At 52.1% G+C, this 25,588-nt stretch overlaps 10 protein-coding genes across 10 annotated transcripts; 4 read left to right on the top strand and 6 right to left on the bottom strand.

The window, feature by feature from the left end:
* Positions 1-72: 72 nt before the first annotated feature.
* N7468_003654 (uncharacterized protein) lies at positions 73-1,553 on the bottom strand (the record flags this gene model as incomplete). Its single annotated transcript, XM_058472951.1, has 8 exons — positions 73-525; positions 567-630; positions 775-809; positions 904-928; positions 1,227-1,255; positions 1,363-1,377; positions 1,447-1,465; positions 1,522-1,553. 8 exons carry the CDS (start codon positions 1,551-1,553, stop codon positions 73-75), a joined length of 672 nt encoding a protein of 223 aa, XP_058331954.1.
* A 621-nt stretch (positions 1,554-2,174) lies between these two features.
* On the bottom strand, positions 2,175-3,151 carry N7468_003653 (uncharacterized protein; the record flags this gene model as incomplete). The annotated part of the gene is made up of 2 exons (XM_058472950.1): positions 2,175-2,463; positions 2,526-3,151. 2 exons carry the CDS (start codon positions 3,149-3,151, stop codon positions 2,175-2,177), a joined length of 915 nt encoding a protein of 304 aa, XP_058331953.1.
* Positions 3,152-3,871: 720 nt separating this feature from the next.
* Positions 3,872-8,789, top strand: N7468_003652 (ubiquitin-binding serine/threonine protein kinase VPS15; the record flags this gene model as incomplete). Its single annotated transcript, XM_058472949.1, has 4 exons — positions 3,872-4,085; positions 4,141-4,261; positions 4,323-5,475; positions 5,547-8,789. The coding sequence occupies 4 exons, from the start codon at positions 3,872-3,874 to the stop codon at positions 8,787-8,789; spliced, it is 4,731 nt and encodes a 1,576-aa protein (XP_058331952.1).
* Positions 8,790-10,258: 1,469 nt separating this feature from the next.
* Positions 10,259-10,591, bottom strand: N7468_003651 (uncharacterized protein; the record flags this gene model as incomplete). The annotated part of the gene is made up of 1 exon (XM_058472948.1): positions 10,259-10,591. The coding sequence occupies one exon, from the start codon at positions 10,589-10,591 to the stop codon at positions 10,259-10,261; it is 333 nt and encodes a 110-aa protein (XP_058331951.1).
* Positions 10,592-11,565: 974 nt separating this feature from the next.
* Positions 11,566-14,437, top strand: N7468_003650 (DENN (AEX-3) domain protein; the record flags this gene model as incomplete). The annotated part of the gene is made up of 3 exons (XM_058472947.1): positions 11,566-11,946; positions 12,097-14,241; positions 14,273-14,437. The coding sequence occupies 3 exons, from the start codon at positions 11,566-11,568 to the stop codon at positions 14,435-14,437; spliced, it is 2,691 nt and encodes an 896-aa protein (XP_058331950.1).
* An 837-nt stretch (positions 14,438-15,274) lies between these two features.
* On the bottom strand, positions 15,275-16,437 carry N7468_003649 (SDR family NAD(P)-dependent oxidoreductase; the record flags this gene model as incomplete). The annotated part of the gene is made up of 4 exons (XM_058472946.1): positions 15,275-15,731; positions 15,786-16,116; positions 16,179-16,210; positions 16,313-16,437. The coding sequence occupies 4 exons, from the start codon at positions 16,435-16,437 to the stop codon at positions 15,275-15,277; spliced, it is 945 nt and encodes a 314-aa protein (XP_058331949.1).
* Positions 16,438-17,040: 603 nt separating this feature from the next.
* On the top strand, positions 17,041-20,265 carry N7468_003648 (uncharacterized protein; the record flags this gene model as incomplete). The annotated part of the gene is made up of 1 exon (XM_058472945.1): positions 17,041-20,265. One exon carries the CDS (start codon positions 17,041-17,043, stop codon positions 20,263-20,265), a length of 3,225 nt encoding a protein of 1,074 aa, XP_058331948.1.
* A 1,261-nt stretch (positions 20,266-21,526) lies between these two features.
* On the bottom strand, positions 21,527-23,245 carry N7468_003647 (Zn(II)2Cys6 transcription factor; the record flags this gene model as incomplete). The annotated part of the gene is made up of 1 exon (XM_058472944.1): positions 21,527-23,245. One exon carries the CDS (start codon positions 23,243-23,245, stop codon positions 21,527-21,529), a length of 1,719 nt encoding a protein of 572 aa, XP_058331947.1.
* Positions 23,246-24,660: 1,415 nt separating this feature from the next.
* N7468_003646 (dolichyl-diphosphooligosaccharide--protein glycosyltransferase subunit 4) lies at positions 24,661-24,948 on the top strand (the record flags this gene model as incomplete). Its single annotated transcript, XM_058472943.1, has 1 exon — positions 24,661-24,948. One exon carries the CDS (start codon positions 24,661-24,663, stop codon positions 24,946-24,948), a length of 288 nt encoding a protein of 95 aa, XP_058331946.1.
* Positions 24,949-25,290: 342 nt separating this feature from the next.
* Positions 25,291-25,578, bottom strand: N7468_003645 (uncharacterized protein; the record flags this gene model as incomplete). The annotated part of the gene is made up of 1 exon (XM_058472942.1): positions 25,291-25,578. One exon carries the CDS (start codon positions 25,576-25,578, stop codon positions 25,291-25,293), a length of 288 nt encoding a protein of 95 aa, XP_058331945.1.
* Between the last annotated feature and the right edge of the window lie 10 nt (positions 25,579-25,588).

Here is a 25,588-nt window from a genome sequence, read left to right as displayed (position 1 = left end):
AGGGAGCATTCAAGACTTCAACAGATCTGAATTTCTGAACAATCTCGGGGTAATTACATCTAGTAGAAAATATCAATCGCTATGTTCTTGCTTTGCGAGCGTCGCAGTTACGCGCGCCACCTCAACCCGTAGCCGTTCGACAGCGTCGATCACGTCTACGAGCTCAGCTTTTCCCGCTCGACGTAGGTCTGGTTCACGCACATCGCGCTGATCCGTATTAGCGTGCTCGTGTTCAGAGGAATGCAGGTCGAGACATGTGGAACGTCGACTAGGCTCGCCGAAAGAGGTCCCGTGACGTCGTCCGGTGGCCAAGGGACGTGGCCAAGTTTGCGACTTTCGTGGTTGCGGTCTATCTGACTCATATGCCCAAATCATCATAACGAATGGAAGATGGGTTGCTCGCAGCAGGACAATGCGCACGCGGCGAACAGTCCCTGCTGACAAAATCAATCGCATGGGACGAATGCAAAGGAGTGGGATTAGGTTCTGTGTACGGATTTTGGGATTCGCAGTCAGCGCCGTGTTCTAGAATCCGGGAAGAAGCTGAAAATGTGTCGATAACTGACCAGGGGTGGCATGAAATAGGTCAAGCGCCGGGAATTACTACTCTCCAGAACGTAGATAGAGAGCCTGGGGTTGTATCAGCCAATCGAAAAAAAAGGACATAATAGCGATCGGCATCGTCAAATAAGCGAGGTTTACCCCGACAAACGGCAAATGCAATAAACGCTAGGGGATGAGGAGTTTCCCTTTTGGGGGAAGAACCGTACTTACTGGAAAAGATACTCCTCGCGGGCATGGCGCATAACCTACTCCACATTAGCTCGAAGTCGAACCATGGGGGAGTTCAGGGTTCGGCAGTCGCATTATGAAATAACAAATTCGAAAGAAAGAAAAACATACTCCTTCCATGCTCATGCTCATCAAACTGATCAATGACGATAGCAGTAGTATGTTGCTCATCGACACGAATATCAACCTACAGAGATCGCTGTCAGTCATCTGTTCACACGCGGATGCAGCCCCCGCGTGGAAATTATTGTGGGGCCAACACGCAGCAAGAGCCAATTCTTGCCCTGGACGTCATCTGGACCGCAAAACGTGATTGAAATTGCATGCGGAAATTATTCCCTTTTCCTTTTTTTTCCCCTTTTTTTCTCCCTCTTTCTTGTTTTCCCTTCTACCATGTTCTGGGGCTGTGGCGTGGAGGTCAAAGAAGAACTTACATCAAGCCGTAGCCGAAGATCGGGGAGATCTAATTTAGCGCGTCAGTCAACTAAACGCCACAGCCAATCATTTTGTCAATCTGCAGGGATGAAACTCTTTCACCTGCAGGACAGCTGCTTAGCGCGGGAGACTAACTTCCGAAGCGTTATCCTGTATCCAATCAATTCAGCCACAGTTGGTCAAAGCCCTCTCCTCGTCATAGATCGTGAAACCACTTACCAAACCGAGGGTTCCAGCACTGCCTTGTATTAGCAAGAAGAGGCGGTTGAAGACCAGGGTTTCACACCGACTTACCCAAAGAACACTTTCACCAAAAGGAAGGACATTTGCTTGAGCGAGAAGCGGTCGCGAGCCAGAAGTGAGAACGTTGTTGCGAATGCTGCCCTCCTCGGTTTCCCTGTCAGCCACTTTCCTGATTCCAAAGAGGCTGTGCATCCAAATGCATACCTGCATACAAGACCACTACTATCGGCAAAAATCGAAGGAATGCTTTGGTCTAACGGCGAGTCCGTTGTCAGCCTCGGGCACTCCGCTGGTGTTTCAGCTAGAAACTATACCATCTCTTTCAGCACCGGAATCTAATCATCGCCACAGTCAGAAAAATATGAGGCTGCTGATCATTACTGGCGCAATTTCAACCTACCAGGCTCCCGAAGTATCCATTCAAGCTCACAAGAGAGCAGATCCTGGTGACGCATTGAGTCAGAGCTGAGGTCCGGGCACAGAAAGTGCATATGGCTTCACCTGGGAACAAGGAATAATGCCTGCAGGGCAATAATGTCGAATGATAGGTCGAGAATGTAGGTATCACCTTTCGCCAAGCCGACGATTCCTATGACTCTGGCCGTCAGCTTTCAAGCATTGAAGATCATATGGGCATGTTCATGCAAGAGAATGGAATTGTGCGTCAGGTAAGGCTGATTTGGTGGGGAACGGGTGTTTAGGGTTCACTTGCTTGTGATGATGAAGACGAGGCCGACCCCGATAATTCCCAGATTCCACAGGCTCCAGAAATCCATTTGGTAGAAGAGGACCCCGGCGTCGACGAGCCCACTGAGCTCATCATAAGCAAAGGCAATGATCCAGATGTCCATCAGCACTTCAAAATTCCCTATCCCATTTTCTCTCCTCTCTAAGAGTACTGAATAGTACAGAAAAAGGAAAGAGAGGAAAAAGGCGGCTTCGAACATCTTCCGATAAACGGGGACCCTGAGACGTGAATATGGATCTGCGGTTCTGAATCAAAAGAGGTGAGTCATGATTGATGCAGTCAAGTCATCCTATTAGTTCATACTCACTTTCTATTGAATCGCTGGGGTTTCTTCTTCGAGTTGACTGTGAGTGAATCCCAGAAAACAATTTCACCTTTCCATATATCATTGACGACTCGTTGAATGACTTGCTGACTGAGGAACTTTTTGGCATGACCAACAGCTGCAACCTCAAGCGCGTTCAGCCCGAAGAATTGAGAATATTGTGAGACGTCGTTTCCCTGGCCTTCGGAGTCGTCAAGGTCCGAGCCGCTCGCGTTCTGGGCGAGACGCGTCCGTTGACCAAGTGCTGGAGAGGGGAGTGGGCTAGATGCTCCGGATATAAGAGGAGTGGTTTCGGTTTCGCAAGTAAACCCAAAACCAGATTCTCCCCTCTCTATTTCAAGGATAGTTGTCGAATTGCTTCTGGGTCTTGGGAGTTCTTCCAGCAAGAACTCAACGGCCTCGCTCGCATTTAGGTGACACAGGAATTGCCAGGCAACAAATTCACAAGCCTGGCCTCTGCTCTCATTTAACCCCCAGTCGTCGTCGGGGATGTTCGTAAACTCATATTTGAGAATCATGAGAGCGATTATAATGAAGGGATTGCGGCTGTCCCTGGCTAGCCTATGCACCAGTTCACGGAGTTGCTGCCCGCGCGGCTCATGTGGCATATGTTCGAAAGAGAATGAGATCTCACCCACAGCTGTAGTGATGAATCTAGATTCTTCATGAGATTGACTACCACTATTAATCGGTGCAGGGTACGACTGACTCGGAAAGCTTCGAAATCACAACGAACAGAGATTCCTCGGTATGGATGGTTGGAATGACCATATGGTCAGTCGAAATCATGCTTAGCTCCATGATGGAAGGAAAAGCTCACATGGGCCGTCGTTAGCTGCGGTTACTAAAAGTACGTATTGACTTTGAAGTGCAAGACGCACGCTATCGCAACCAAACGACAGCCGAAGTTGTGGACGTAGATGCCGAATAGACCGTTTCGTAGTCAATGGCATGAGCTTTCTTTCTCCGGTTTTGCGAATACTTCAAATATGCAAAAAGCGGCCTTGCGCTAAGCTTCGCCAGTCTTGGCTGTTACGCAGTCGCGTCTTCGGGCCGTTGGTGATTTCAGTCGCGAAGCCGCATCGGAAACATCACAGATAATGCTCTAGATGGTCTCGCACAGCATTTCTTTTAGCTCTGGATCATTTCCTAACCAAAAGTTAAAAGGCAAGCCCAGGGGAAGCAAATGCCCCAGGGTGTTTACGTTGCTCACCGCCTCCCTTTCGCAGTCAGGTGACTATTAGGCTTCCGGGTCAGCGAATCGCGATTCCCGGATCCTCCATATCTCTCACTTCGATGTCGCAGGGATGAAATAATGAGCCGACAGAATGGGACAAGGATACTCCCTTACTACCCTGTCTGCAGGGTCGGCGGGTATCGATGTGGCCGAACTCTCAGACCTCATGTATGAGAAGTCCATGGGCGGGGGACGGTTCATGAAAAGCATCCGTGCCAGACAGCAGAATGGCCTGGCCTTTGTCAAGGTGATCATGAAGCCATATCCGTCCATGGACTTGGAACCTTACTCAAAAGATATTCGCCGTATGACAGAGCATTTCGACAGGTGTTTTTCCATCAGAAACTAACTCGGGAACAGGCGAACGGGAGCTCTTATCAGATGTGCCTAATGCATTAAGCTATGAGAGAATCATCGAGACTGACACCAGTGGTTATCTTGTTCGGCAGTATATCCATAGCTCTCTATATGACCGTATGAGGTACGTCAAGTGCTTCCTCCTGGGGAATCGGTGAATCAATTCTGTTGACCAACTTTCATAGCACTCGGCCATTTCTAGAGGACATCGAAAAGAAATGGGTCGCTTTCCAGCTTCTATGCGCTCTAAGGGACTGCCATTCGCTGGATATCTTCCACGGTGATATCAAGACGGAGAATGTCCTGGTGACTTCCTGGAATTGGCTTTACCTATCTGATTTTTCTTCTTCTTTCAAACCAACATTCCTTCCGGAAGACAACCCTGCAGACTTCTCATTTTACTTCGATATTTCTGGAAGAAGAACCTGCTATTTAGCTCCGGAGCGGTTCCTGGTTGCCGGTGAAGAGCCAGGAAATCGCCATGTGAACTGGGCCATGGACATATTCAGTGCTGGCTGCGTCATCGCCGAGCTCTTTCTCGAGTCTCCAATCTTCACACTGAGCCAAATGTACAAGTATCGGAAGGGCGAATACAGTCCAGAGCATGGCCAGCTCTCGAAGATTGAGGATCCCGAAATCCGGGAATTGATCCTGCATATGCTTCAGCTTGATCCAGAATCACGCTACTCGGCAGAGGAGTACTTGAATTTCTGGAAGAATAAAGCCTTCCCTGAGTATTTTTACAGCTTTCTTCATCAGTACATGTCCCTTATGACAGACCCATCGTCTGGGAGAACAAAGGTGGAAGCTGAATCTGCCAATCGTGGCGAGCCGGACGATCGGATCGAACGAATATGTCTGGACTTCGATAAGATATCCTACTTTCTTGGCACCTCGCCGCGTGGGACTCGTGATCATGCGGATTCTACACGAGTTCGACTGACGGGTGACATACTCCCTGTCAAACTCGATCTGCCCAGTGGAGGAACATCGCCATCAACCTCATCAGATGAAGGCGTTTTGATATTCCTTACGCTTGTGGTTTCCAACTTGCGGACTACTTCCAAGGCTTCGGCCCGAATCAAAGCCTGTGATATCCTTCTAGCGTTTTCGGAAAGATTGTCTGATGATGCCAGACTCGACCGCGTGTTGCCATATATCATGATACTTTTAGCAGACAAAACCGATACAGTCCGGGTGGCAGCAATCCGCACGCTGACCCAACTGTTGGAGATGGTCCGCGTTGTCTCGCCCGTCAATGCCTACCTATTCTCCGAATACATTTTCCCACGACTTCAACCCTTTATCCCCTCCCATAGACACCACCCCAGTCCCATGGTACGCGCTGCATACGCCTCATGTATTGCGTCACTAGCCCACTCTCCTTGAGGTTCCTAGATATGATCCAGGCTTTGCGTTCTGATAGCCGACTGACCGCAATAATTCCTGTTGGCTTTGAACCGCGATGGAGCGAGGACTCTACATACCACAACCTCTACGACGTTGCACGGGTTGACCTTCTGGAATATTTCGAGGTTCACACCAAAGCGCTTCTGACCGATACAGATGCCTCCGTTCGTCGAACGTTTTTGGGATCCGTCTCTAGTTTATGCGTATTCTTTGGCAACACCAAAGCCAATGAAGTGATTTTGAGTCACCTGAATACATATCTGAATGATCGAGATTGGATATTGAAATGCGCCTTCCTCGAGACCGTGGTGGGCGTTGCTGCATATGTCGGGAGTACCAGCTTAGAGCTCTATATTCTCCCTCTGATGATTCAGTCGATGACCGAGCGTGAGGAATTCGTGGTCGAAAAGGTGATCCGGTCCCTTGCGGCCATGGCTGATTTAGGCCTGTTTCAGCGATCGACCACCTGGGACTTGCTCCATATGACCGTTGGGTTTTTGGCCCATCCTAACATCTGGATTCGAGAGGCAGCAGTTAATCTTGTGGTGAAATCTACCAAGTTCCTCTCTATGGCTGATATTTACTCGATATTGACACCTTTGATCCGGCCTCTCCTGAAAGTTCAAGCCGCAGGGTTCTCTGAAGTGGAAATTCTGGACTCGCTGAAACGTCCCTTGTCCCGAAATGTTTATGACATGGCTCTTGTGTGGGCATCTAAAGCAGAAAGGGGCATTTTCTGGAGATCAAGTGGCCGTGATAGGTCTTTTAACCTCTCTGAACCCGGCTCCCATGGCATCAGAACAAGGCGATCCTTCTCAATGGGTTCCCAGCCTAGGAATGAAGAAGATGAGCAATGGCTTAGCCGGTTGCGTAGTCTCGGGATGACTGTCGAAGATGAGGGCAAACTCCTGGCACTAAAGGATTACATATGGAAGGTTTCACGCAGGCACGCAAGAGATAGTGATCCTGAGCCTGCTCTCCCACTCAGCGACATTATCAGCCTCAGTCAACATGGAGTTACCCCTCAGACAGTGTTCTTCGATAAGAACCTCAACGAGAGGCCTCAACAAGATGTTTCTCGAGACCGAACAGAGAGCCCCAGGCCGGAAGCAACCAAACCGCGCACGATTGCAGATGCACTACTCGATGCTTCTACTACCATCGAAGGGGCTTCCAACGCTCAACACCGACATATTCGAACACGAACTCAACTGCACAAAGAAGCAGAAGTGCCGCGCCCAATTCGCGTTGGAGCTGTTGGGGCCGGCTCATCTTCCTCCTCACCGGCGGCATCATCTCCTGCCGCCGGCCCCGGGTCCCGTCCATTATCACCCCCAGCTTCAGACGGTCAGAACCGCGACCGACGGCTCAGCTCCGGTCAGGGAAGTTCGCTAGCAACAACACCAACAAATGGCGATACCCTATCATTGAGGGGTCCATCGGATAGAGTTCAACGAAAATCTAGCGCCATTAATCTACTCGGCCGGAACGAGACTTCGAAAGCCTTTGCTGAAACGAGTACAATCCCAACGAACGCATTTGGAAAGCTTGACGCTCCTGTCCAACGAGGGGGGGGCCCTCAGCCATCGGAGCTCTCCCAGGCAAATGAGCGCAGAATGGCCCCACCTGCCCGGCGGTATCGTGCAAACCATTCTTACGCCGGTGATGACCCAGTGGTGTTGAAGCTTTTGGACAACGTCTTTGAAGAGAATTATCCTACCGACCTGTTTGACTTGGGCCCCTACGTGAAAGAGCTAGACCCTCGACAGCCGATTCGTAAAGCTACAGCACAAGATCCGGACAAACCTTGGAAACCCGAGGGCAACCTGGTAACTACATTCGGTGAGCACAGCGGTCCTGTCAACCGAATTGCTTTGCCTCCTGATCATGCTTTCTTTGTGACTGCATCGGATGATGGCACGGTGAAGGTCTGGGATACAACTCGATTGGAAAGAAACCTGGCCTCGCGCTCTCGCCAGACCCATCGCCACGCAACAGGCGCCCGGGTGAAGTCGTTGACCTTTGTCGAGAACACTTACACTTTTGTGAGCGGTGCAACGGACGGTACCATCCATGCCGTCCGAGTCGACTATCATAAGACTAACGAGACCGCTCGCTATGGTAAACTTCAGCGCGTCCGCGAGTACCAACTGCCAATGGCGGACAATGGATCGCCCGAATATGCAGTATGGATGGAGCACTTCCGGGACGAGGGCCAGTCAACTCTACTGGTTGCTACCAATACCTGTCGAATCATTGCTCTGGACATGAAAACCATGATGCCGAGCTTCACTCTAGATAACCCTGTTCACCATGGAACACCCACCACTTTTTGCTGCGACCGCCGTCATTCATGGCTTCTAATTGGCACGACACACGGCATCTTGGATCTATGGGACCTGCGATTCCGGGTTCGGCTTAAGGCCTGGGGCCTTCCGGGCTGGGGCAGTATTCAACGGATCGATCTACATCCTACAAGACCCCGTGGCCGTTGGGTATGCGTCTCTAGCAGCGGAAGCCGCGGACATGAAATCACTGTCTGGGATATCGAGCGGTTCCGCTGCCGCGAGGTATACCAAGCAACGCCGCTGAATGGCGGTGAAACCACTCCAGGGGGAGATCAACGCACTCCCCGCGGAACCGCGCCTCGATCTCATCAGCCGCGGGACTTCGAGGCTTGGTCCGTTGATGAAGACCGACCAGAGGGTATGCTCAGTCGCTTTGCCACTGCCAGTCCTGCTGCCGCGGGCACTATGCCGGCCGGCGAAAATGGCATCATTTCGGGCGATCGCTTTGGTACATCGGCGTTCACGGTCGGGCTGAATGTTCCAGACAACGACAGGTCCTCCGGAAGTCGATATGGATTCATTGTGTCAGCGGGATGGGATCGCAAGATCAGATTCTGGGACCTCAATCGCCCGGAGATGTCCATGATTGTGAGCGGTCTGGACAGTGCATCGGACGGCAATCCCGCTGCAAGGCCTCGATATGAGCTATCGCAGCCGGGCCCCAGTCTGCTCGTTGCCACGGAACATCTCCCCAGCGGCCCGAGCGGCAGTACAGGGACTCCTTCGCGGAAGGGGGCCAGTCCCCGCCCACCCCGCAGTACCGTCATCAGCCTTCAGCAGCAACAATTGCTGCGAAGCCATCTGGATATTATTCAGGATGTGGCTGTTCTGAGGCAGCCTTACGGAATGGTCGTGAGCGTTGACCGAGCAGGAATGATCTATGTGTTTCAGTGAAGTCTTTTCATGATTGCTCCTGGCTTGGATAACCCTGTGATCCGGGAGAGGGTCATTGCATTAATTTGATACCCAGTAATACATTGGATAGCAGTGAAGTCAAACTCTGCAAAATATCGTAGTATACCGGTACCAAAGTCGAACTCGGATTCATCCACTAGTGGTACTCGGAGTACGGACTTGCGCTTCGATTTCCCCCTGAACGGGGATGGTATGGCACCACCTTATCAGTAGCTTTTCTTTAGGTTTGGATTGAAGCTTGCAATTGAACTCTATTATTCCCTAAGTGCTTTCGATGGCGTCTCCATTGAATTAGCGTCGAAGGTGAAGCTAGCTTAAGGGCTTTTCTCCCGATATATTTTGGAGTATCCGCGGTCAGTACTCGACCAACAGCGCCCAACTTGAAAATTCTGCTAAAAATCATGGGGTTTTTCAATTGACCCAGAGTTTTTTTTAACATATAAATACTCCTCGACCATATCAGCCCATACCGAAAGCGCCGTAGCGTATTCGCCTGCATTTAATTTGATACATACAATCTCGGCACTGAGGGGCCATCTCTACCGATTCGGCATGATGCGGACCGCCCTCGAAAGTGGAGGTGAAATAAGAAGAAAAAAAAAAAGGTAATAGCATACCGTAGAATATATATGAGTAGAGTCCTTTGCCGCCGAGTCGAAGGGAATACTTGTACTCAGCCTCGCACGGGTGACTGTACGCAGTGCTGAATACTCACTCTCTGTTCAGCTGGTCGCAGGAAACGGCTGGGGGACGTGGGGCGCGTCCCACGCGAAACACCGGTGGGTCGATCGAAGACTCCTGTGATGATTATGCTCGCTTATGCCTGTTATCACACGCTCGGCTTACCATTCAAGTCCATTGACAAGGTTTCAAGTGGAAGCCAGAGTGGAAATGGGCATGGACGAAGGTTTCCTGTGGGTTGATCGTACCTGGAGCCACATGCTTGTCCGGGCTGCTCCGTTGGCCCCTGCTCGCGATCGTTCCCTACGATGAGCCCTTCGAACTCTGTCGTGTACTCCGTAGTCTCTGCGACTTGACAGGCGGGGCCCGCTCAGCTTTCTTCTCAGCCGTGCTTCGAGCGGGGCAGGACTGGGATTACTTCCGGTAACGAGCAGATAAGGAGAACTCGAGAGTCTCGGAGAATACAGGATTCGAAGGATCAAAAGAGGAAAAGTGCGCAATGCAGCCAGCCATTAGCTCCCGATCCCAGGAGCACGTCGAGCCTTCCCTACTGTTTGCCCTGGATGTTCTGTTAAAAATCAAAAAACCCCCTCCCCTACCTAGAGCTGTATCAAATGTAGTGTACGCGGAGGCTCTTTGTGCCTGCGAAGCCAGTCGAGACCGTTTGGACCAAAACGCCGAAATGGGGCCTTTCCCGCTCCTCCAACCATGGAATCCGCAGGAACCTTGATTTCTGGTCAAGTGTTTTTTCTCTACTCCGTACAGAGTTACGCACTGTCGATCCCTTCCCACGCGATCGGGCCTGGAGTGACAGGCCCCGAACCGTGGAGGATCCAGAAGGATCCCGTGGATGGTTCCGGTGTGAGAGGCCCAATCTTGTGATTGTGATGGCTTTCATTGTTGCGTGTACACGGAGTACGGATTTCGAAAGTATTTGTCAACACTGTCAGTGGAATGTACCGTAAATGTAACTGCTCCCCTCGCCGCGCGCAGGCAAGACACGAACACCTTAAAGCACGAGCGCGCGCAGGGACGTACAAGGCCAGGTAGGACGATGGCCCTGCAGTATCCGCAGCGTCCGCAGCATTCACCGCGTCCATAGCGGTCCCTCATTTGCGACCGCTCAGAACTTTGTACACCGATCGGCGAGGGGGGGGATCTTGGGCAGGTTTGGAACCGCAGAGCCCAGATTTAAGGATGTGAGCCATCAGTCTCTACAGAGTAGTTTACCTGGATCGACCCTGCAGAACTCCAAGGCTCTTGCTGACCTGCGTCACCGGATGAATCGCCTCCATAAAAGGGGGAGAGTGGACTCGCTAACGGCCCTCGGGGGGGACTAGTTGTGGTATAGCCTTCTCAACCTCGAGAGCCAAAAGGACCAAAAGGACCAAAAGGACCATGAGGTTCCAATGGATCATCAAGGACGAAACATGGGATTGCGACCCCAGACAAGATGCAGGACATACAGACGCACATTCTTGGACTTTGTCTAGAGTTCCAGAAGGCCTCGCGGATCGAGAGTAAGATTGGATACAATACGGTTACCGACCTGAACAACCCCTGACTCCCCCCCAATCCAGCAGCCAGAGAATCCACTTTTTTTTGTAATTTCCTCGACTTCTCCATTTCTGCTCTAATGAGCCGGGCCTAAGTGGGGGTGCACCACCTCGTCTCCCGCCTCCCACTGGCTCCTGCGCGGCTCGCTCTTGCTCGAACAGACCATGTGTTGCCCCCTTAGGATTAATGGCCTCTTTTAGTCGTTTTTGGGTCTTTTTAGCTTCGTAGGCCCTGCACTTCCGGAGCTTCTCCCTGCTCCCCCTAATTCAACTTCTCTCTTCTTTGTTCTCGGTGTCGAGTACTTCGAATTCCCTTCTCAAATGGCTTGTGTCATTCTGTAAACCCCCCCCCCGACCTTCGCAGAATATACCCTGCGCTCTCTCTTTTTGTGACCTATCCGATTCCAGGTCCTCCACATTCTCTTTGTCTATTTCTTATAACGCCTCCTTTGCACATTTGAGGGCCAGTGTGCCTGGGAGACTTTCCAGACGCTCTATCAAGACACTCCAACTTCACAATGGGTCCATCTCTGCGAGATACCTCTTATGCCCGGCCGGCTACCCGGGACCGGCCTGCTACTCGCGGCGAGGGAGAAAATTCGCTGGTCGTCCCAAGCCGCACCTCCTCTTTACACTCTCGTATCACCCAACCAATCCCCTCAACCCTGAACGTCAAGCCCGCGGCTCAGCGCACTCCTAAGACCCTCACCCATGCTTACATGGTCTGTGGTGTGGGCAGGGAGCCTTCCCAATGGGTCAAGGCTCCCGCCCCCGCACAGGGCAAGATTGGCCACATGAAGGGCGCCGTTGGTCAATTCTGGCTCCCGGAGATTCTGGGCAGCAGCCCTCGCCTAGAACAGGATAATGAGATTGCTCGATCTCTGCATTCGGCCATGCGGGTATGTGATATCGATATGGGACGCTTGAGAAGAACTCTCGAGGTTCTATATGATACCCCTCTTCCCCTCGCCCGATCTTCATAGATCTTCAGGATCAAATGGGAACCCACAGCCAAAGCAATAACAATGGACTAACTCTTCCCTCGATAGGCTTGTTTCCCGCACGATGTGGAGATCTGCACTGGCAAGAGCCAGCCTCACTGTGGTCATCACGCTTTCGTCCTCCAGCAGGACTCTTCCCACACTCTGTACGGTATCGCGCTGCGCGTCTGGTCCCGTGCTGATGAGAAGCGTGCTGAAACCATCCGTGAGCTGCGCAAGAAGACTGAAGCCGACTTTTACGACAATCCTGACGAGACGTATTGGATTCCCTACTGTTTGAGTTTCCTCTCCCGCTACCCACTGTACGACCTGTTGGGAGACTACCTCCGTGGGATGTGGATTCACTGGAACAAGGCCACCAACCTGTTCCACGCCGAGGAAGTTTCTCGTATTCTCAGCTTCCCTGCGCCCCGACTCAACGACTTGGTTCGCATCGACATGAAGGACTACGCCCTCTGCTACCAGTTCCCTTCATCCCCTACCGGGTTCCAGAATTTCGCCATGTGGCCCCTTTTCAACTGCCTGTCCATCCCCAACATCGTTGGTGTCATGGAGGCGGCCGTTTCGCCTACTCGTCGTATCATCTTCGTCAGTCACTATCCCGCTATGCTGACTGTGGCCGCGGAGACCATTCGCTACTGCGTCCGTGTCTATGAGTGGAGTGGTCTGTACGTCCCCGTGGTTCACGCGCGTCACGTCAAAGACCTTGTGCAGGAGCCTGGCCCATACATTCTCGGTGTGACTGCTGAGTGCCGTACACTGTTCAATGCTCCTTCCGATGCTCTGGTGGTGGACCTGGACCGCAACTTCGTTCTGACCTCCAGCCCGCCCGATGTGTTGACCCAGGGCCAGCGCACCAAATTTATCACTCGTCTGACTCAAGCCCTGAATGGCGATGTTACCCCCTCCGGTGTTCCCAACCACCTCCGCTCGGCCTACGCCGGTGGCAAGCTTATCCCTGCTGGTCAGATTATTGTCATGCGTGGTGAGGTTGAGAGCATCCAGGAGCCCGAATGGTGGAATCAGGATGCTGTCATGAGCGTCATGGACCACGTCTGCGAGAAGCTCGGTCGCAACACCGGAATGAAGGCCATCTTTGGTGGCGCTGTCAAGAAGCCCCTGATGACCAAGGTCTCTATGCGTCACCTTAATGAGATCGTCCGTGAGCGGAACCAGTACTCTCGTGATGCCCAGGAGGCCTGGCAAGACTTCATCAATCTCAAGGGCCGAATGGACACGGAGCTTAGCAAGGTTACCAAACGCAACAACTTCCTGGTTGAGGAGCTCGAGACCTGGAAGCAGCAGTTCCTCAAGTTCCAGGCTTTCGCCGAGCAGCTCACCAAGGAGACCACTGAGCTCAAAAACAAGATTGAGAACCACAAGCGTGAGAACCGTCGCCTTACCGCCCTTATTGACCAACAGAAGGATGATGTCGCTCGCCTTACTCTGCGCCTTTCTGGCACCGAGAAGCAGCGCGACGATGCTCTCGAGGCTCTGGTTCTTCAGCAAGAGATCGCTGAGGAGCTTGAGCGTGAGCGTAAGCGCAACCACAAGGAGCTTGGTGCTCTCGAGCACACCAACTCTACCCTCACCCGCGAGCGTGATGATGCCCAGCGCGTGGTTCTGCACCTGCGCAGCCTGATCAACGGCAAGAGCCACCACATGGAGCACATTGTGCGCTCTATTGGAAACTCATCTGAAATCTCCGAGAGCATCGAGCAGGGCTACGAAGACGGTGTGGTGGAGGCCACAGAGAAGAAGGAAGATGCAGGAAAGGGCAAGCACAAGTCATCGGTAAATACTATGACCCCTGCACTAGAGCAACACATGCTGAACACCTATAAGGACCGCAAGATCGCCCGTTTGAGTGTCAATGACGTTGCTGACCGCTACCTGCGTGAAAAGACGGACGCCATCGCCGAGATCATCCGCAGCATCAGTGACCAATGCGCCGCAGCTGTTGAGGGCCTGCACCTCGCTCAGAACGCCGAGGATGACGAGGCCGAACACAAGGACCACAACCTCGAGCCTCATCTCGTCTCCGACTACGAGAGCACCATGGACGGCCGCACCACCCGCGCCCCCAGCGAGCTCAGCGACCTCGACAACCACTCTCTCCACCCAGACAACCGCGCTAGTACCAGCATTCCCCCCAACGCCGGATCTGATCCACAACCGCTCAAGCACCTCCATGTCGAACATGAGCAATTCCACCTACCCCGAGCGGTCCAGCCAGCAGTACACCACTGGCGAGATTCCTACCCGCATCGTCGAGGATGACGACGAGCACGCTCACGAAGTTGAATCCCAGCATACCGAAACCGGCAACCTGTCCAAGCAGGCCAGCGAAGACCTCATGCGGCCTCAGACCTCCCGCGTGATCTCGTAGAATGTCTCATCAGGCCTCGGATGATGCAACGTTTTACTGAGACGATCTTCCCATTCATCGATTTCCTGGATTGCTTTTTCTTCTTCAACTTGGGGCGTGGTGCTGATTTCTTCTTTTTAATTCTCACTGTGGCTTGTGCTGTGACCTGATGCGCACAACACGGTCTGGCTGTCCGGCGTAGTCTAAATTCGTCTCGCTTCGTTTTACGGTGTCGATTATTTTGATACTTTTTTATATCCCCATATTTCTTTGTCCGTCTTTCTTGTTTATTACTGTGGAAGCAGTTGTTTCTTGTGGAAAAATTGATCCTGTTCTTCCTGTCATACGAGGAAATCTGTTACTATTTTGGTATTTGGGCTCTCGGGGCTTGGTCCCTGGGATGAACCATGAAGATTGATCTTTCTGAGGGGGCCACGCCATCCTGCAGTTCATTTCGATCCACACGCCTGCATGGCGGGCTCCCCCTTGCAGCAGGATGTGTTTCCGTTATTGTGTCTCCACTGTGCTATGCATTCCTTCATTTCCTTTTGTCTATAATCGGCTTTGTCTGGCTCAGTTGCCTGGGGGCAAGTCCAGCTCTGTCTGTATTGGGAAGTCGGACCTTTTGGCAATTTCAAATTTCTCAATAATTTAAAGCTATACACTATCCACTAAGCCGTAGTAGTGAATTCTCGAATTGAAGGTCGGCCGTCAGATGTATCAGGATGTGTATGGATCTTCCAAGACGGATCAGCTTCCGCGATCGCCTTGGTCTCGGAAGATCTCGATTGGAAAGACTTCGCAGATCCGATGAAGCACCTGCAGGGGATTTGGTTACTGCGTACACCCGTTCCCCGTTTACGCCAGCTTCCCAGGGACCATCGGGTGGCCCGCGCTAAGTCCACCACACACTGCCCACGCCTGGCCATTAACGTAGCTGCTTTCATCGCTGCCCAAAAACAGTGCCACTCGAGCCACCTCATCCGCGACCGCGCCACGTTGCGTAGGATTCAACTGGCCAATCTTGCGCTCGGTACCACGTTCCCGGGCGCGGTCAAAGGTGACCTGGGTCATGCCTGTCTCAATCAGTCCTGGGCAGATCGCATTGATCCGGATGCCACTACCAGCGAGCTGGTAAGAAACCGTCTGTGCAATAGAGACCACCGCTGCCTTGGAAGCAGAATAGTCTGTTGACCCAGCATTCGATCGGAGACCTGCTACCGAGGCTGTGGCGATGATTGAGCCACCGGGGTAGGGCTTCTCGGCTGAGGTCACTTTCATCGCTGGCGCTGCGTACTTTGCAGCCAGAAAGACGCTGTTGAGCTTGTTAGTATTCGCCCCGTTTCTCGGTAGTGGGGCATTGACGTACCCAAGCGCATTTGTCTTCATCGTCTTCATGAAGTCTTCGCCCCCGATGTCGGTGAAAATCTTCGGTTGGCCCACCACCCCGGCGTTGGCAAAGAAGATATCCAGGCGTCCATACTTCGCAACTGCCTCGTCAATCACGCCCGCCACTGCCTTTTCGTCGCCCGCGTCGAATTGGCGCGTATGTATATCGACTCCTGGATAGAGTGATTCCATCTCCCGCTTGTGGGTAGCCAGGTGTGAGTCGGCGAAATCGCAGATGTAGACTGCTTTGGCGCCATTGTGGGCGAATTGATGGGCACTGGCACGACCAATTCCGGTCGGAGAGTTTGCTCCTAACCATAAAGTTTAGTAACAAAGCTTATTCGGATCAAGTATTAGTATAAAGACTGCTGACCTGTCACGATGACTACTTTGTCCTTTGTCCGACTGTATTCATGTTAGCTGGGAACTTGTTAAGTTTGCCCTATGTTAAGATTCTAGGGAAAGTTTGGAGCATTTTCGAATGAAAGGGTTGTGAGGAGCACTTACGGACCTACCGAATCACCAGCAACATGTCGAATCTTGGGGATATCTTCAAATGTGCCCTCGTCCGGAATGCCCTCTACTAGCTGCTTGCTGAGAGCCTGGAGGCGCTGGCGTGCCGCGGCAGACATGATTGATGGAGTTCCTTTTGGGAAGGTAAGATGAGCTTGAAGAGTCTAAACGTAACCCCCGTGAAACCTGGGGTATTCCATAATAAATAGCACCCTGTTGCTTTTACCCCCCACCCGGTTAATGTGGAGAAGCCGAGGCTCAGAGAGGCCAGGTCACATGATATCGCGTGACCTTATCAAGCGTCATGTGATATACGCGTCATGTGATATACACGTCATGTGTGTCAGTCTTTGGGCGTCGATAATGCTTTCCTTCGTTTCAAGACAGAAAGAAAAAAGGTCTGGGCTTCCTGACTAAAGTATTCGCTCCCAACCTTGGAATCACGGAGAATCTCCGGCCTCTTCGCTCCTCCTCGAATCCCAGAGCGGCGCGGCCAATCTCCCTGCATTCTTACAAGCTCCACCTAGAACGCCCGGATCGTCAAGGGTGACTAGCACGACAAAAGTTGTTACAGGGAAATCTCGGCGGGACCTCTCGCCCTTAAGGGTTCCCTGTCAGCCGAACGCGTTACAGATAAAATTGTTCTACAGATCTTCTACAAGCATTCATGAGGTCCGCAACCACCCGTACCGATCTTTTCGCCGTTCCCCAGTCCTTGAGCTATGGCCGAGCCCGACCTTCACCCACAACGGCGCTCCTCATCCCAAGCTTCGTCGGCCTCGACCAAGAGCCAAAGGGCTAGAACTCTGCGAGCCCAAGTACAGAAACGCAATTCCACCTCATCAAACACTACCACCGACCTCACCTCTTTTCCCTCGCTTTCCCCGCCTGATCGCTCCCCCACCTTGGCACGCGGGCTGACGAATGCTCTCGCGGGCGATGATCCAGATGGGATAAATGAGGCTGGGACTAGGCGAGGACGGAAGGGGACACTGGCGAAGCTTACAACTGGGATACCCAACAACCCTGGCCGAGCGGCCCTTTTCGACGACTCGGTACTTCCCCACGATGTTCCAGGTGCCCTACACCTGGCTGAAGATACACACATTGAGCGTTTAATTGCGAGCACTGGACCGGTGAAGATTGTGAGGCAGTTTGCACGAGACCTGGCGCAGCGCGATGCTGAGATATCCGCTCTACGACAGCGCGCCGATGCGCGCGAGCGCGAGCTCAAGCGGATGCTCCGCGAGGTGTCAGTCTCGAACCAGGATATTGAGCGACGACTCTACCAGCTGGAGAACCCTATCGATGATCGCAATTCAGACGAGGAGAGTACTCATTCTGGAGACCAATCTTCTCAACATTCTGCAGGCCTGAATGGTCTAATGTCCCAGGCTATGGCAGACGCTGTTGGCTCTCAAGCTGAGGATGAGCAGCCGGATCTTCCGTCAAACTTCAATGCCACTATTCGTGCACTGCGGGCTGAGGATGGCGTAAAGCAAGCTGAGAACGCCGCCAATCGCAAGCGACAGGGTTCCCTCCGGGGCTGGGGAGATTATCTTTTCGGGACATCGGCGGCCACCAGTCGAAAGACGAGTCGTGCCAGCAGTATTGTCAGTGATATGAAAGAGATTGAAGAGGACGATGGAACTGAGCACCCGAGGGTTGCGAGTAACCCACCTCGCCGCAAAGCTCTTGACGAACAACTTTTTCAGCCTCCCGGGCAACTCTCTAGTAATGGAGCGAAACAACGTCTTACGAGCAACTCTGCTAACGGAGATGATGCCAGTGTCCATTCGCGTAAATCATCGCGTTCTATCGGTTCATGGACCATCAAGCTCTTTGCGGGTGGTTCGCAGTCCAAGGACAGCGGTGACTCTGAGGCCAATAGCGACTACGCAGCAGCATCGGATCAGAACAGGAATCCCTCAGCGGCTGCTCCGAAGACCCCGATGTCTGCAGTAGCTTCATTGAAGAGAATTGATAGCAGTACCAAGGTTCCATCTGCCAGAGGTCCTAGTGGGATGAATCCTGCAGGCAAGAAGACCCCTTCGTCTCGGAGGAACCCTGCAGGGAGCGTGGCACAGGGTAACGCCGCCGAAAGCACAGAACTCAGCTCGACCAATCTTGGCCCCGTCGAAATGGATGCTATACTCCCTGTCGAGTCGCGGCCGCCAAGTCTTGCCCCCATCTACAACAAGTCTCTTTCACAGGAATACCTCACCGACCGCTTCGGCTTCATTTATGACCAGCGGCGAAAGAAACGCCAACGTGAAGCGACTCCCGCTCGGCCCACCAAGCCCCCGCTGAATATTGCAGAAACTTTGGGGAATCTTCGTGCTGATGCTTCGGATATCGAGGATGGAAATGGCGAGCAGAACGACGAATCCGTTAAAAGTCCCGTCTCTCCACCGGGGTCACCAATTGATCCAGATAGTGGCTCCGTTGGATTACGTCGCTGGCAGGATTATCTCCGAATTCCTTCTCGCCCCACAGAACTGCTTTCTCATACTCCCTCAGCAGCCCCAATCGTTTCTTTGACCACCGCTTCTGAGAGTCGCCCTCATAGTGGATCTGTCTCAGTGGACAAAGATGGTTCGTCTCTTTCGTTCCAGTCTAGTGCACAGCCGTCTGCATTGACGTCGACAATTACTGCTGATAGTCCAGAATTCGCTGGATCTTCACAGGAGCCGTCCGTTCAGCGAACGGTAGCTAAGTCGAATACGGCCGAGACCGAGCCTGTGAAACTGCTCCTAGAGCAGCTCACTGATCTCCACGACAACCTTCAGCGGGACCGTGCCGTGCGATGGAACGAATTCCTGCGGAAAGTTCGTGCTGAGCGCCGGAAAGAAGGTGAGGCTGCGGCGGCAGCCACTTCATCAGATCGGACGAGTCTCGCCACTGTCGACACACCAGAGGCCTCCCTCACTGACGGAGAAGTGGTCGGAATCGCTGGTCTCGGCAACAAGGGCAAGGTCGGCCGTGCTAAGTGGCGAGAGTTCCGTGCCCTCGTGCTTGGCGGTATTCCGGTTGCTCTTCGTGCAAAAGTCTGGTCCGAGTGTAGCGGCGCTTCTGGCATGCGCATCCCCGGATACTACGACGATCTTGTACGCGGCGTGGGAGGCGATGACCCTGACCCTTCTGTGGTTGCTCAGATTGATATGGACATTCGACGTACCTTGACTGACAATGTGTTCTTCCGCAAAGGACCTGGGGTTGCCAAGCTCAAGGAAGTTCTTCTTGCATACTCACGTCGCAATGCAGAGGTGGGGTATTGCCAAGGAATGAACTTGATTGCCGCGTCACTTCTCCTGATTATGCCCACTGCCGAAGATGCGTTCTGGATACTAGCGTCTATGATTGAGATGATTCTGCCTCAGCATTACTATGACCACGGTCTTCTTGCCTCTCGTGCTGACCAAGTCGTGCTGCGACAGTACATCTCTGAGATATTGCCTAATCTCTCGGCTCATTTGGAGGAACTCGGTATCGAGCTAGAGGCGCTCACCTTCCAGTGGTTCCTCTCGCTCTTCACCGACTGTCTCTCCGCGGAGGCTCTCTATCGGGTGTGGGATGTCGTGCTTTGCCTCAATGTCACAAGTACGATCGCACCTAACGGGGCTGGTTCGAACTTGAAAGACGCCAGTGATAAGGCAGTCCCGGCCTCCGATGACTTTGCCTCTGGCAGCGGAGGTGGCAGCACCTTCTTGTTCCAGGTGGCTCTCGCACTATTGAAACTGAATGAGCCAGAGCTCCTCACAACCTGTTCAACCCCCGCCGCTCTGTACACATACATCAATCACCAAATGACCAACCACGCGATCAGTATCGATGGGCTGATTCAAGCAAGCGAGGCTTTGCGGAATGTGGTTCGCCGTGAAGATGTAGTCTCACGTCGCGCTGTCGCTCTGGATGAAATGCGGCGGATGAGCGGGGCCTCTCCGTGAGGCCGACTTTATACGATCATTCTCGAGATAGAGCAGGCTTAGCTCTTGACTCTCATTTCTCGTTTCCTCTCCCCTTTTAATTTTTTTTGCGTTCTTCTATTTTAAGTGATTCCGATATGTTGCCAGCATCATGAAAGGAGTTTCGGTTTCGATTTATAGATCTTGTTTGATATCCCACTTCAATCATTCCTTGGCGCTTTTCTTTTCCTGTCATACAAGCATCTCGAAATCCATAGTATTTGGCGTGCTTTCGCGTATCACTTCTGTCCACGCATTTGAAGATACCCCCGCTTTCTAAAAGGGATCAAGCATAGAATACCACTTTGTCTTTGCATTGAGATTTGTTCTGTGCAGTGCTCCCTCCAGCCTGCTGTACCTTCACAGCATATCCACCTGTAGGGCGAGCTTTTTATCTGAAGCGAGGAACGCAGCCCGGTTAACTTGAACATTCCGCGGGCCTAACGGAGTTTATTTGCTCAACCTGGAAAGGATCGCATTTGGTCTTTCCAAGATAGTTATATAAAAAAGAAGATCTGGTCTGAGGATGTTGAGATACTGCTATCGATAGGGGATATGATTGAATCGAATAGGATATCTTTGAGTGGACTCTAAATCTAAATTATCTTTGAAATATTACTCCTTCCGCCAGTAATATTCAACGACAGCAAAATAAATAATGTCCCAGGCAGGGAGGGTGCCAGGCAAGATCCTACCGGATGCCGGCAAGACTCGAGCTTCCAAACGATACAATATTCGGATGGGAGAGGCGTGCCAAGGGTGAACTAAAGCGACGAGAAACGATCCAGTGGAGGTGAAACAGGATATTATTGAACGCGTGGAAAGAGCAAGCGTCCCATAGATACTTGCCTGGGCCAATTGAGAGCGAAGGGGCGTCAGACTGCAGTCTCAAAAGTTGTGGCATTTCCGCCATCGGCTAGCCATTTCCAGAAACCCCGAGTGAATTCCAGTATGCACGCGTAGGGCCGTTGGAATAATAAGGGATGATATGCAAGTGCAAACATGTGGACAACACAGGTTGCGAGCGAAAGGCCTTAGAAATACAGAGTGGACGGTGACGACCCCTGAAATTCGCAGATTCCTCACACTCTATGAGCGGAGCTTATGACACCCGCTCAAGAGATCCTGCGTTCTACGTCGCCATATATGGACTTTTTCCCGCGGCTTTGAATCGAATCTTCAAAGACTCTGTCGATATCCGGCGACTCGCCTTTGCTTTGGAATCGGACCATACTCGTCTCTTTCAGCTAGGGTCATCTCCTGCCCAGAATAGGCCGGTATCTAGTATCGAGGTCAAATCCAGTTGGTCCATACTCTGCCTTACCCCCATCTCAAGAACATCGCGCGAGACCGCTTTGATCTGGCGCATGATGGATTGAGAGATCGCCCATGTGCGTCCGAGGGACTTGAAGACACCGATCGTGAGCCCGATGCGGTCACGGCTGGGGTCAGGCATGCGGCCAGCCTTGACAGAGCAGGCAGCAAGTTGAACGATCGAACTCAGGGTTAGAGCGCAGATGAAGAAGGGCGTGTGCCTTTCCACTGGTAAACGGATAGCTGCCAAGGATGACAGCTCACTCGCAGCTTTGATTGCTTTCATAGCATGAGCATGGTGAGAAAAGGCCGGCACGCTGATAGGGCCATGGTGACCACAAATGACCTCCGATGCGACGGCAGGAGATGACAAAAGATCCGACCGTGGGAAGTTGAGGTAGATGGAGGCGCCGTTGATTATCATTGTCGCCTGGAACATTATCTCATCAATCGACCCATCTGGTCGCATGAGTTCCAGCTTCGATTCAGGCAGGTGGTGGAACCAGCTTGCAATGCGGGCATCAATAGCTTCCACCTGGTCTTGCTGTCCCTCCACCACGTTCTGTGTTGCGACGACACGGCCAAGGATTCGCACAGCCTCTATCCGATAAGCGTAAGAGGAAAAGTCGTGTTCCTCATCGGCGAATATGCGCCCATCAAATTGAGCAATATCTGGAGGCGGAGGCGGAGTGAGCCCTTCCTGGTAGATGCGCTCTTCGCATGGCAGTGCCACTTCGAGGGGTATTTGATTTGTCCGATAAACCTTTTGTACCCCGAGAGCTGTGAGCATACCCTCAATCACGAAGATTTCCCACCAGGTGCGCCGGAGGCACTCTGCACGGATTGGGTCGCCGTTACTGGCTATATCTGCAAAGGAAGCCTGGTTCAGGCCAAGCTCAAAAGCGGTATCCACCGCAGTAGACAGGCATTCTGCTGCCTCGCTGCGTTCATTTCGTGAATGAAGGACGATTGACAGTAGGAGGAGAGCTTGGGCTTTTTCTACTGACGATGGCTGCTCCTGCACCCCCGCAATCACGGTGGGGCGGTAGATTTCACTAGACGTTGCTGGAGTGAAATGCGCGGCTATGAATTTCATGACCTGTTCTAAAAACGCAGGAAGCTGCTGACGAGATAGGAATCGCAAAGGCGGAAGAATCGGATGGGCTGAATGGAAATAGGTGTAGTAGATATCCAGCAGATAGCCATCCCCGCCCGCCGACGCCGACGAGTCCGGGGTCAGCGGATCCGTTGGAGGGCGTTGAACGTTCGGTCCCATGGCAGACACGTCGTTCGTACCCGGGCTCCCGGATGAAGACGATGAAATTGCCAGCGTCGGGGCATAATGGAAGCCGGACTGGAAATTCCAATCAGACGGAACATTGACGATGTTCAAGGGCTCAATCGAAGTGGCATCAGGAGACGGATCCACTCGACGTTTCTTGGAATGCCCTTGGTAGCCTCGGCGCGACTTAGTATACTGACAATCGGTGCCGGTCATACTGCAGCGGCCACAGACGGGATTCTTGCCGTCGCATTTGAGATGCTTGTGGCGGCATGCCAAACAAGCCAATAATGAAGGAGCAGGCTTGGTAGCCACCGGAGCCACGACGGGGCCTGGCGGGCCTGGCGGAACCTGCGACTCGGCCATGATCATTGATGTCAATGCATCGACCGGAGAGTATTATGTTCTGGAGTTGTTGGAGGAAGGCCGGAGTAAAGAGTGGAGGTGTCACCCCAGGTCACGCTCATCGCTTTCTGACTAATACCTTACAGAGACGTACCTTCGAATACCCCGATACAGGGTAATCAAAAAGCGAAGGTCATGGGAGTCACACAGTCGGATCCTTCCCTCGATTCGATGAGGTCGAAGCATTCGGGGGTATTCTATAGCCTATTGAGACGAGCCGGGTGCCTGCTTGTCATTTGTGGGAGGTGCTACTATGGAGGGGAGAATCGCGGTACTTCGGCTTCTGCTCTTCCAGTTCAAGGCTCTTTCTCAGCATTCTTGACCCTCTGAACTACTCATTGTTTCCAACTAATAACCACTAATTCAAGAGCTGCGAGTAGGTGCTTATGCGAAGCCCGAGGCACGAGACGCCCAAAAATGGTTGAAGGAGGGCCTGCCAAATTCAAGCTCACATTACAGCACTGGTGCCTTTTGCACAAGTGTAATGGGACATAGCACGCCATTCTAGCCCTGCGTCCCCCCTCCCTATTTGCTAGCCTCAAAACGCACAATCTAGTGATTTTATGTCAAGCTATGTGCTACCACCTCCCCGTCTTTTCGGGACCAGGCAACCCTGGAAGTGGTATGGGACTTAGACCCGAAACTTAACGTACCTCTCTGGGGTCTATATCATGTTAGAGACCCGGACTATCAGACTCATGTGATTGGAGGCTTATACCCATGAAAGTCGCAGTGAGCTCATTCATAGCAAAGGGAAGCAGCTAAGGATCATCCGCAGGTACAGCACCCTCATAAGTACAGTCCTGACTTTGGTGCCCGCAAAGAAACAGCAAGACACTCGGAGCACAGTCATCCCTAACGTGGCTGATACCGATTCTAGTATCAATTCGGGTCTGAACTATACCTGTGGACTGGCTTCGGTTCATATTTCCTGAATGCAATGCTGGTACTACATTTGGGAAATATATACTCGACTGATTGAAATCCTCCTCCTTCCTGTCATCAATGCTTAGGGAATCCGATGCACCACAGTTCAAGCATAATATATCACTACAGTAGTACTTGAAGCGTAATACAGTAATATCTTGGTCTCCAACCTGAAGTGGCTTTTACTCAGGCTAGTATCGTACACGCAAATACCGTATCTTCAGGCGGTCACATGATCTTATCGCTACGTACTGTCTGCTGAGAGCTTCATGCCACGTCAGGACTTTCGATGACAGCAGTCTTCCAGCCCCTCGCCCTCTGAATTCTGTATTGTCCCCGGCGCGCCGACGTATCCTCGTGGTATATCTACCGCACGCGATCATTGATCGGAATCGCTGTCCGCGCCACCGCCACCGCGACGTTTGCGACACCTATCCTTTACTACCATCATGATCTCCGACGGCGACCTCTACCGCCTTGCCATCTTCCTCGGCTCATGTGCGATGATGATGATTGTTCTATACCATTTCCTAGACGTCAATGCCGTCGATGACGAGAACGAAGCCCAGCCTGCTGGCCCCGTCAAATCAACCAAGACCACCATCGACTCCGCCAACCTGCGGTCTCACCGAATTAAGACCTGCAGAACATTACAGCAAATGCAATATCAGAAGGCACAATTGGGGTGGGATCCAATAGTTCCATCGATTGCCCACAGAGCAGTGCATGTACGATAATAATACCCAAGGCCAATGTGCATGGTCAGCTGGCTTGGCCTCGATCTTTTGTTCAATAAAGCGGAAATACAAGCGAAACATGGTTATCCGATCTCGATTGATTGGTCATGAATTGCACTGAAAAAGGGTCGCACTAGTAGACAGGCTACAATAGGGGCGATGCAACCTTTCAACACCTCGCTATTAAGAACCTGCAATAGTATTGCCCCACCGGTAGAGACACAGAACCCATTGTGGAAAAAGTAATAAAAAAAACCAAGTGAACTCAGTGTAGATGGGTATCTTAAAAGGAATCGCACGCCTGAAATGTCTCCCAAAAAGAAAACAAAAACAAAGAAATAGTCACGCCCCATCTTGAATAGTCATCGCAACATCATCCATGGGGGTCGAGTAGACTTGGCTAGGAATAGCAATTCGGCGGTCAGTGAAGTCACATTCCGGCCCAGTGTTTCTTCCAATGGCATCCTCCCTCTCGAAACGCTTCAGCTTTCTGTTGAGAGGTGTAGATCCTGTGTGTCCGATTGTACGTTTCAACCATGAGAGAATCTGCGGGCAATACCATGGTCGTCGCTTGCACGTTTCGGTAGGACATAAGGCCACGAGCTTCTCCGCCCGATACTGGAGTGTCATTACCTGAAAA

The sequence above is a fragment of the Penicillium chermesinum genome, assembly GCF_028974085.1.
Source record: "Penicillium chermesinum strain IBT 19713 chromosome Unknown utg000003l:1.0-5111272.0:1.0-5115320.0, whole genome shotgun sequence".
Classification (NCBI taxonomy): Eukaryota; Fungi; Ascomycota; class Eurotiomycetes; order Eurotiales; family Aspergillaceae; genus Penicillium; species Penicillium chermesinum.
The sequence above is the reverse complement of the archived record's forward strand: the minus strand, read 5'-3'. Positions and strand labels throughout refer to the sequence as shown.